At 32.5% G+C, this 12,121-nt stretch overlaps 1 protein-coding gene across 1 annotated transcript in view; it reads left to right on the forward strand.

Annotated features, from left to right (window-relative positions):
- LOC127725986 (uncharacterized) overlaps positions 1–7,585 on the forward strand; it is a gene marked incomplete at its 5' end in the record, with an annotated part of 29,656 nt that extends 22,071 nt beyond the window's left edge. Inside the window, 4 exons of the mRNA XM_052233285.1 lie at positions 2,207–2,374; positions 4,366–4,494; positions 5,949–6,066; positions 7,327–7,585. Coding sequence (XP_052089245.1) covers positions 2,207–2,374; positions 4,366–4,494; positions 5,949–6,066; positions 7,327–7,579 — 668 coding nt within the window. The remainder of the gene's footprint in view (positions 1–2,206; positions 2,375–4,365; positions 4,495–5,948; positions 6,067–7,326) is intronic.
- Between the last annotated feature and the right edge of the window lie 4,536 nt (positions 7,586–12,121).

The following is a 12,121-nucleotide window of genomic DNA, read 5'->3' on the forward strand; positions in this document are numbered from 1 at the left end:
GAGGGTTTTTAAAACCCATAATTATATATTACAAACTGTATGATATTCTGAGGTTTATTTTTATTTTTTTTGTAATTTGCTATATGAAACACCCAATGGATGTATGACCAAATTGTGTCAGATATATTTTTAAGGGAAAGGGTCGTCAAAATACAGATTCACATGCATATAAAATAATTGTATTAATTAGAACAAAATAATCAGAACAGAGTATACTTGTCAAGAAATTCAAAGGGGTGGGATTTATTTAATATACAGAAATTATTTACCATAATTTTGTTGAAAATAAATTCTTTTGTTGCAGAAGGCTTATAAGAAAATGAGTAATTTCTAAGCCTCAGATTTTAGGTCATGAAAATAGTTAATTGAAATCAGCCTATGGCAAAAATAATTAATTTACCCCAAAAACATTTGATCCAAAAATCTTCCAAGGACAAACCACATCCCCCCTTTTTCCCCAAAAAAATAAATGGTCCTCAGGAACCTATCTATGTGTGTGTGTGTGTGTGTATGGAGAGAGGGTGTTTTCTTACCTGTTCCTATGTTGATGACCTCTCTCTGGTCTCCAACTAGTAGGCCTTGTAGACTCTCGGAGAGGCACATCATCTGTCTTCTGTTGCCTTGCTGGAAGCTGGATGTTCTTGGTAGCAACTTTTCAGTTTACTTAAGCTTCTTTTTCCAATAAATGCCAAAAATAGTATCTGTGTTGCTGACATATTTTTAACTGAAGCAATCTAGCATCAATATTAAAAATCCAGAGTAATATGAAATTGAAAATAAGTAAACTTTCTTGGTTCACGTTGGCTTCTTTCCAGACACTGCACTCCAATCAAATGTATATGTGTGTTCTTATTTCACTGTGAAATAGGTTTTGTGAGTGTGTCATTGTCATGATTTGGTTATTTCCCACAAGAAATACCAGTAAATATGAGGAGTCACATTTCTTGTTCTCCCTTTCCAAGACAGACAACCATTTGGTAACATTATGTTTTCACAACTAAGAGTGTAAATAAAGGGAGATAACTCATAGAACACCTGTATTCTCTATTCCAGAGATTTTTCGGCAATAGTACATAAAATAATGACATTATGTATGTAAATATGTCATGCAGTAATTTTCTGTAATTCAGGTCTTAAGTTAATTCAAAGCTTAGGGTTAAATGGGTTTTAACTAGACTTTAAATAATATAGAAATTTATCAAAATATAGGAAAGTTAGATGCAAATTTCAACATCTTGCAATAATTTGCCAAAATTGGATTTTTTATATTTTTGACAATATCTATTGGTCTATTCACTGATGCTTATTTCGTGAAAAAATAAGTGCCACTTTAGGAGATTGATGAACTCAAACTTCCTTCAAAATTCATTGTGGCCTACAAGGCCTTCTTTCATACCCCTCCACAGAATAACCTTTCGAGACAAGTCTTTCCTGACATGGTTTATATTTGTCTATCCAGGTCATTTTTAGCTAATATAAGTTTAAAAGGCCAGTAACATTGTTAAAAATCAGAACTTATTGAGTTGAAACTATACACATTTTCACTAGCTTTTTAGTGATTTTCATGCATTTATGCAAATGATGCTGTTTCTAAAAACAGCGAGATGCAACAAAGTCTAAGATGTATTTTTGCCTTTGCTTTATATAAAAGATTTCAAAAATATAAAAATATTTCAAAAATTCCAACATGCCATTTGGACAATATTTTGGATTTTGCATGGTTTTCTGGCAGACAGGCTCTTCAGTCACTTGCACATTAAAATAAAAAAGAAAGAAAATAGAGGCTGGTTTAGAGACTGTATGGCTTACCTCGTGAAATATGTAATTTAATATATTATGTTTTCAGAATTTTGCGATTCCATTGTTTTCCAGAAACAAATAAAATTGAAAAAAAACAACAAGCTATTCGAATTCGAATGAAGTTAAGACCCGTTTATGTTTGTCTTGAAGACACATTATTTATTTTCGTAAAAATCTAAATACAAAAATATTTCCAAATCCTTCAATCCCTTCCCATTTCTCCAAAAAAAACAAATGACACGGAAGCTTTAAAAATTAAATCTTTATTATTTTCTTTGTATATATGTAAAAAAACGCCAGATGCTACTACTAGTATGTCGTGTTAACGATTCACAGACCTTATTGGAGGTTTTATGTAATGGAGATGGTGAATAATTAAGGTTGTATTTACGTTTCTCTATTTCAGATCCAGTTATCAAAATTCCTATAACATGGCCATATGGTACTTATGGACTATATCATCCAAAAAGTGGATGCCCAAAAGCTGCATTTGCTTGGGCAGAGGGATGGAATCGTCAAGATGCAGAAGACCATGACAACAACAATGCCTGGTCTCCTGGAATACATTTAGATGGTAATTCACTTTCTATTTTATTTATTTACCCAATGAATCAGATTTGAGAAATGTTCTACTTTGAAAACCATTGAAAATTTCGCAAATTATATAAACTACATGTATATAGAGAGTTGTTCGTGTAAAACAGTAATTCCAGAAACTGGCCGAAATTCAAAACAAAATTGGTATGAATAAAAGGAAATGTGCGGTATAAATCTATGAGACATCTGCATATCGACGCCCTCTCCAAAAATAAAAGACAAAAAAAAAAAATAGAAATAATTATCTAGCCGCTAAGATAATAATATTTATTATAAAACTAGGCACAATTGTTCAAATGATTTCCAGAAACAATATGCAAGTATACCAGTCGGTGAAATATAGATACCCAAACATACTAGCTTTACAATTATTGAAAGTTCTATTTAATCATGTTAATGTTGTATTCACATTGTGATATCAATGTTCTTTGATTGTTTGATATTAAATTATTATTGTTGGCATTTGTTTTTGAATAGACCAATGCAAGTTGGTTCTGAAATATGATAGACTTGGTCTAGTGACTCACATTGATCACTATAACAACAACTGAAACATATCAATTAGTCTTTTACAACAACGTCAATATTTCCAATACTATATAGTATAGGTAAGAAATAAATTCGTTACACAGTGCGCTTGTGGCTTAATACAATTTAAGGGGTGTCAATAAATTCCTTGTGGGACTCTTATAAAAGTTTCTTGCACTCATTTTAAAAATATGATATTTCTTTGTATAAGTATTCATTAATAATAATCAACTCAAAAATCAATAAGATATTCCTGGGTATCAACTCATATTGATGTGATGTACCTTTGAACCCTATATACGATATCGTTGCCTTAATATATAAACATTTTACTCTATTTCCTTCTTTGTCATCATTTATTTATAATGTTTTCAATACAATAGCGATAAAGACCAAATGCAAAACTCTAGAATGTCAGTTTAATCTTTATTCAAATGTAAAGAATTTGCGTTAAACTAACAATAAAACAAAACACTTTTTATCGATATCTGTACAGGTTTCTGAACATAAGCAATTACATGCAAAGGTAAAACTTTATTGGTGTCCTCGCTTGATTTAACCTCAGTTTCCTTTGATGGAAAACATATCTCAATTTGAAATATCCTTGACCTTCATACGTTTCGGTTGCGAAGGTAACTTTGTTAAAACAGAAAGGTGAATAACTCAAAATAGAATACACCGGATCCCATTGTCAAATTTGATTGAAAAAAATCCTTAGGGTAAAACGAACAATTCGGAAAATTGAAACGGTTTCTTTTGCAGTTTCAAAGTAATTGCAAAAACATTAAAAAACAGTGTTCGGTAAGTTACTTGTAGCTCCTAGAAGTCTTGGGTCTCAGAAAAAAAAAAGAAACAAGTACCAGCCAGTCTATCAACTTTGTTTGTAAATAATGTACTTAAGGATATCACTACCATGCCAAACTCTACTGTGCATGGACTTCTTCTTTTAAGTTGCTGATCGCGGACATTTTTTGAAATCTATTGTGTACGTCTTTGGAAAGTTTAAAAAAGGTCGTGGATGGAAATTAATTCATTATTTACTGGTTTAAAGTTCATCTGAATAATCATTATTACTAAAGAGTGTAAAACCACTAATAAGGACATGTGTAGCTCTTCTCACAAAAAATAACATATAACGTTATATTGATAACGCTACAAACTTTGGGCAGAAACTCCCCGACTGATTGTCTAAAACTATGCACGCAAGTGCAGACATCACATAATCAATTTTGAAATGTTTGATTTAAATATATAGTATATGAATATATACGGGCATCAGGTAATGTTTTGATTGTCAAAATTATCCTGTTATTGACTCCGCTTTTGCATCGCCATTCTCTGATTGCTGACCAAACTGTCAATAGATATTGGTAAATGTTGAAATACAATACTATTATACTCTAAGAAATATGCAGCTACAGATAACAATTTCTTTTACAGATTCAGTAAGGAGCGATGGGAAACCCATATTTCATTTTTGCATTAAAACGATGAACGAAAATACAGAATATAAAAGAGACTGGCCAAAGGGGAATTACTGCATATTGAAGAAAGGAAACTGCCCACAAGGTTTGATATTTGCAATATATCAAAAAGTAAAACAACAAAAATACCTCCAAGGAAAATTCAAAACGGAAAGTCCTTTATCAAATGGCAAAATCAAAAACTCAAACACATCGAACGAATGGAAAATAACTGTCATATTCCTGACTTGGTATAGGCATTTCCTTACGTAGAAAATGGTGGATTAAACCTGGTTTCATAGTAGCTAAACCTCTCACTTGTATGACAGTCGCATATCAACTTATATACTCAAGTTCAATCCAATTCTTTCCAAAACATATCTAAATTATTCTTTTGTTATAAGATTTTCTAATACGGCGGTATCTTTCCATTCAAAATACTTGTATGGTTTCGAAAAAAAAAAGACACATAAAGAATATTTTTTATGCATAGTGAAATACTTTGATGTTATTGAATAATCTTAAAGTTTTATGTTGTTTCCTTATTTTAAAATGCTTTTAAAATCAATAGTTTGCAAACATTGTTACAACAGAGATTAAAAAATCCAAAGGTTGAAGAATCCGCTTTCTCATATGACCCTTTTTTATATTCATCCTCTTTGCAATTACAATCATAATTGATACATTCAATAATTTAGCAAAATCTGGTTAAATTCATTTTAATCTTTACACATCTTGCTATGAAAACATTTCTATACAAAATTTATTTAAAAAACTGGATAAATCGTTTGAACGTTTGACCTTTTCTTTTATTTTGTTGCATATTTCTAAAACTCGATTTTATGTGAATATCATGGCCAGGAGGCGTGTTTGTTTTATAATCACATGCAACTCTTTTAATTAGTGATCAATGCCTTATTTATTTAACCGTCTAAAAAGTGAAAGGAATAAGAAATATACTAAACTGCAAGTGATATACTAAAACAATCAAGTCAATGAATACTGGCCAGTCTTGGCAAGCTGCATAGTAGGTGCAATGGTTCTAGCGTTTAGAGATCCAGACATAAACAGCGGTTGCATACTATCATGCAAATATTTGATTTAACGTCGCTAATAATTCGATAGGTAAGTAACAACGTTGTTCTTCCTCCTGCAAACATTAACGCACCTCCGTTGGAAAGAATAGTTATGAGAGTGACTACTTCAGTAAGTTATGTACACAAATGCTACCTTGAAATTTGTCGATTAAAGAATCGTTCACAAGCAGTGAATCATGCTGCCTTATTAAGAATTAACATTACTTGGATAGAATCATATTTATATCTAAGAGATGTAACATTTGATTTCATAAACAAGAATATATTATCAGATGGTTAGTTTGAATATGCGCAAGACTGTAAAGAACAGGAAAAATATAATATATATACGATGAAATACACATTATATTCCATGTGTTTGACTTAGTTTTTTTTTATCGATTTGTCATTGATACTCTTCTCTCTGTCGTTTTATTTTCGATGCTTGATCATTCCTCTGTGTCTCTTTCAAATGATGTTCCAGGTTTTAACGTTGGATCTATAAAATGGGATGACGAAGACCACGACAATGCTAACAGCCATGACGGTACATTACCTGATGGGTCGTATGGGAAGGATACAACAATTAATTTTTGTTGCAGGTAAACATAGTTTTTTAATTCTTTATATACTATTTAGACAAGTAGGAGGATCGAGAAAAATAGTCGTTTGATTATTCCTTTTGAGACGAATATAGTACTTTGTAAAACAAATTATTTTCTGATAGGACAAAAATGGTGCCATTGTTCATGTTCGGACATCGGTTTGTTTAACATTTCGTCATGTACAGCAGGTGAATTTCAAAAAGAAAATATCCGAAACAAAATCTATTTATAACAATGATACAATTAAAAATGTATTGTTGATAAATAGTTTTTACTAGACTAGGAAATTTTACCAGTGGCAATTTTGATTTTCGATACAAACTATACCAGAACGCACCAATTTATGTTGTATATTTCGAGGGGGTAAGAGAACGTAAACATTCAGACCAGCACATAGATAATACGCTACATACAAATATACGGACGGAAAATCGAACTTTAAGATTTAAATTTTCAGATAAACAGAATGAAGGTAGTGAAAAGGTCATTTTAACAATTGTCAAATTGTTTGAAATGTGTTTAATTTCGCGGCCATCGATCGCTTATTATGAATGCTTTAGGCTTTTAATATCGTCTGTACATATAAATCGTGGTTTTATAAGGATCTGGAACTTTTTATGTCAATTTCGCTATATTAGCTCCAGTGCTGTTATATCTTCCTACACGCGTATATTTATTCTCCACTAAAAGTCGATGTTCGTTGAGAGCGAATATCAAAATACCTATCTCAAATGGTTTAACTCAGGATTCACAAATGCACCGAATTTAATCTGGAATATATGCAAACGCAAATCAGCATTGTTGTCAAATCAGATTTCCAATCCGATTTCGTTGTGTCCAGTGAACGATGTATAATGGGCTAAGTATATGTGCCAAAATGAAAGAAGGTATATAATAAATTACAATTTATCGCTAACATAATGAAAGCGTAATGTAAAAAGCTGTGATTTGTAAGTGCTAAAAACATATTACGTCACAGATGGACCAACGGAAAAGGTCAATCCTCATTTCAAAGCGGGAATATAATGACGCATACATACATTTTTATGGAGCCGTTTTGTGGTTTCAACTGCTAGAGATTTACTGAAAACTCCATAAAGAAGACTGCGGACAAACAATTGCATGATTAAGGCAGTCAGATGAGCCCAATGAGTTCCAAAGAGACTATCTCAATAAGTTTTTGAAATGTTTCTATGATTGATATGTGTTTAGGTAAGCATATAAATTGTATTAAAACTTTCATATTTAATTTTGTAGAAATGACGGAAATTACCAGACTGCTATTTTGCTTCCAGTTGATTCTCCATTTTACCTTCTTAAATATACTAGTCCCTGTCAGGAAGTTTTCGGCATGACAGTCAGCGAGGAATTTTATAAGATGGATACAGAAGATCACGATAATACGGATTCATCTTCTGGTGCTCATCCTTATATTAGTAGTTATCCTATCCAATATTTCTGCTACTATGAGAGGAAAATCAACTTTCCTTCAAAGATTTTTGGGAGATAAATGATACATCAGAATATATATTAATAATTCTTATATGATTTGCATATCTTCAAATACTTAAATGGGATTGCTCCGTTAGATCCCCCCCCCCCCCCACCCAGGTTCGATAGACGATGTTGCCGAAACTTCTTTCGTATAGCCGATTCATGCGCGATACTCCTGCATGGGATCCTGGGGTTCTAAGATAAATAAAATATCGAAAAAAAAATCTACGGATCTGTTGTTCCAGCTCTAATGCATCGCAAAAATAAATAATGCATTAGAGCTGGGAAAAATGTATAATTGTATAATCTTGGCACGTTCATGTCATGGCAACACATGAATTCATACTAATGAAAACTCTCAAGCTGTAGTTTATTTCGTTACTTATACGCTTCAAATTCGGATAATATCTCACGTGGCGTGAATATAGTTTTTGAGTTAGGTGTTGTTTCATTTTCGATTTTATTGCATTAATCGAACATTTATGGATTCCAACCAGTGAATATGGCGACTAACTTCTTAGTTACGACATGTCAACTGTGGATTTGACGGTAAATTGATCCCAATGATTTTTTTGTATAAAAAGTTGCAAATGTTTGGGCTAAGAAACAGAAGGATTAAACACATTTTTACTACGGGTTAACGATGTGTAAACTGGGTCGCTGACTTAAAAACTTTACATTTATTCAGTTTGTTATTTACAGTTTACACATCAATACCCAGTAGAAAAATGTATTTAATCCTGTAGTGTTTTTTTCCTTCTTGCAAATAAGGAATATCAACCATAAACCGTAAATCAAAGAGGGACAAATATATGTCCCTTCCATTCAAAAACCAAAAGACAATAAATTATCCCCAAAACGGAATCTTGAAAAAGAGAGGCGAAAGATACCAAAGGGACATTCAAATTCATAAGTAGAAAAAAAAACTGACAACGCCATGGCTACAAAAAGAAAAAGACCAACAGACAAACTACAGTTCACAAAACACAACATAGACAACTAAAGACTGAACAACACGAACCCTACCAAAAACTTGGGGTGATCTCAAGTGCTCCGGAAGGGTAAGAATCCTGCTCCACATGTGGCACCCGTCGTGTTGCTCATGTTAGTACAAACTACGTAATAAGTCTAATTCGGTAGGTCACATTCGGGGAAAAGCGGACAGGATTGTAGTTACGACAAGTGGAACATATCCGCTGTCATCTGTGAAAAGGATATTCCATAACGGTCAACCAACTCGTGATGGCGTCCGTAAAATGTACGAAGGGATGATTTCAGCTTCACCACTTGGAACTCTTGGTTTAATAGCTTCTTTGTGAGCAGCAACCCTCCATCAAGGAAATCATGATAGGAAATACAATCGCTGCTGGAATATTGCTACATAAAAATGGAAAGTTCACAATAGGGAAGCTGAAATCATCTCTTTTGTCGTAAAGTTTTGTTTTTAAACGACCCTCATTTTCAATTTCTAGATGCAAGTCAAGATATGAGGCAGACTTAACTGTATCTGGTGTGTCCTTTATCTCAAGTTCGTTAAGATAGATGCTTTCAACATAGTCACCAAATTTTGAATTATTTAGTGAGAGAACATCATCTATACAGCGGACAGTAAAGTTAAAATTTATAAATAATAGAACATACAAAACATTTTCTACATTAACATACATATCTCACCGGAAATATGGAAAAAAATACGCTCACTCTGAAATAATATGTTTTTATAAACCATTAATATACACATACCAAAATTATGGATTTTAGGCTCACTGACAAATCATACTTGTGCGTCAAGGATGTGCATTCATTGTAAAAATAAGGAACATGCAATAAAATGTTAGTTTAAAAAGAATAGCGAATCCCGCAATACTAGAAATAATTTGACAAATGCGCGCTATATGAACTATATCAAACCGAAAAATATGGAAACCTGACAATAGAAAATCATAGGCTTACCTGATATTTCTAACTATAACAACCACATATCTTTGGACAAATCTTCAATACAAAAAGATTATCCACCCCTTCAACAAATCTACCCGTAAAACGAAAACAATCATCAAGCGTGCATTACTAGCGGGAAATCTACCCGGACTAAACTAATTTGCATAATAATGCGAGAATACTTCACTTTATATAGAGACCAGTTTCTATACAATAAATTCTAACACTTCAATTAAGTAATTCAAACAATTTATTAAAAGTTTTAACTGCTATCCTTTTATTATTTATTTTCAGACTTTTATTATTTTTATAGCAATGGTTTCACAATTTTGTTTTCATGAAATAAAACACATATATAAAAATAAATTCACAAACATCACAATAAATTTGAGAATGGAAATGGGGAATGTGTCAAGGAGACAACAAACCGACAAAACAGCACAAAACAGCTCAAGGCCACCAATGGGTCTTCAACACAGCGAGAAAAACCCGCACCCAGAGGCGGGCTTCAGCTGGCCCCTAAACAAAAATGTGTACTAGTGTTGAAGGCCGTACTTTGACCTATAATGGTTTACTTTTACAAATTGTGACTTGGATGGAGCGTTGTCTCATACCACATCTTCTTATATCTAGTTCAGTGAAAATGGACGTCACACTAAAAATGGACCACTAAAATGTCACCATTACATTCTAGAAATGGCGTCTCGACATTAATCTATTTCTGTTCAGACTAACCATCATCTAAAATAGTATTTACAATTCTGCTAACCATTGTTTCTGATACACCCTGTAAAACTGAAGAAATCAAGTTGATTAACACATATTGTGTCTCTGGTAATGACTGAGCAGACATTTGATTCATCTGATAAAAACTGGCTTTTTCCTACGTCTAGCATACCTAATCGGCAATTGGGGCTCTGGAACAATTTGAACAATTTCATATTCTGTATTAACTTCATTTGCGTTGTTTGTTTCTCCATCAACGCTGTGTGCATTAAATTTATTGGGATAATTAATTGATATATCTAACTCACAGCCTGTATCACTTTCTGTTTAAAATTCACATGTGACGTCACATTTTACATCTGATGAATTTTTTACTTTTTTTCCTTGTGTATCAAGTTTTACTTCCTCATTCTGAGTTGATATTGTGTTTTCAATATCCATTGATCCAACAGGTAACGAATGATTTCCGTGTCTCCTACTTCTAAATTTCTAATTTCTTGTCGTGGTTTTTGCTGTTTGATTCTTTGTGAGGACTGCTATCATGTACCTGGTAAAATGATCCGTCATTACTAACACATTTTCAATTCCTCCTTTGGATGGTTCCAAAGATAAAAAATCAAAACAAACTAATTCCAAGGGATAACTACTAGTAATTTTCACCAACGGAGCTTTTTTTTATGTTTATAGATGATTTTCTTCGTAAACATCTGGCACATTACATAACCCATTATTCTTGGTTCAGTATCCCTTGATTGAAACGGAAATGTTTGGCTTAATCGATATTCTTTGTTGTTCAGCACATCGAACCATGGCTAATCTGTTGTTGTATTTCTTCAAAGTCTTTTCACGAATAGTCATATATCTAAATACTGAATACCAATGTGAAAATAAAGCTGAATCTTGTAAGTATTTTTCTCCAACCTTTTCTTTACATGTATTCCTAAATTCTGCCAAAATATTGGTTCCAAGTAGTATTGGTACTGATTTACTGTATCTGCTTTCAGGTACTACTAAAAACAAACAATGTTGTACATGGTCAAGTGGTATACCTTTCACGGTCAAGTCTGCTTCTATAAGTCCTAGATACGGTAACACATTTCCATCTGCATATTCAATATTTATAATTCCTTCAACTTGACTCAATTGTAAATAGGACAAATGTTTATTATGAAATTCTTATTGTACTGACACAACTACCAGTGTCCAATAATGCATTTGTTTTAATTCCACAAAGTGTAACTTCTGATTCATAACTTGACCCTACTAAATTTTTCTGTTCAATGCGATTGTCTTTATTGTTGTCTACTACACACCTTTAATAATAAGCGGACTTCAGTTTCAACATCGTCCTGGGTTTCCGTGTTCACGACATTCCCATTGGCGGTTTCACTGTTTTCTAGTGAGTTTGCTCTTCTTTTGGTTCTGTTGATGTAGCCAGTGTTCGGGTGTTGAAATGATTCAAATGAAACATTTTGCCTGCACACTATAAATTCATAAAATAAGGTAATAGTGTGCGCATGATCACAATTAATGTACACGAAACACGTGTTCTGTGTACGGAAATTTAACTTTTTTTTCTTTTTAAAACACTTTAAGTCTAAACAGATTACATAAAACCAGTCAAATATACAACTCTGCTTAATGAAGGTTGTTAATTTTTTAAAAGTAATCACAAATCCGCTGAAAAATGTATTTGATTTTTAACTCGGTGTATCATAGTTTTAACAAACTTGCTACATAAATAGGTTAACTCATTAATGGTCTAAGCAATTGTGCTATGGTCATTTTTGTATTCTTGTCTTTCATTTTTGCTTATGTACTTTGTCTATAAGTGTTTATATGCCATTTTGTTTTTTCTTTGTTGAAATAGTTCTTTGATATAATAGTGATT

The sequence above is a fragment of the Mytilus californianus genome, unplaced genomic scaffold (assembly GCF_021869535.1).
Source record: "Mytilus californianus isolate M0D057914Y unplaced genomic scaffold, xbMytCali1.0.p SCAF_15, whole genome shotgun sequence".
NCBI classification, from domain to species: Eukaryota; Metazoa; Mollusca; class Bivalvia; order Mytilida; family Mytilidae; genus Mytilus; species Mytilus californianus.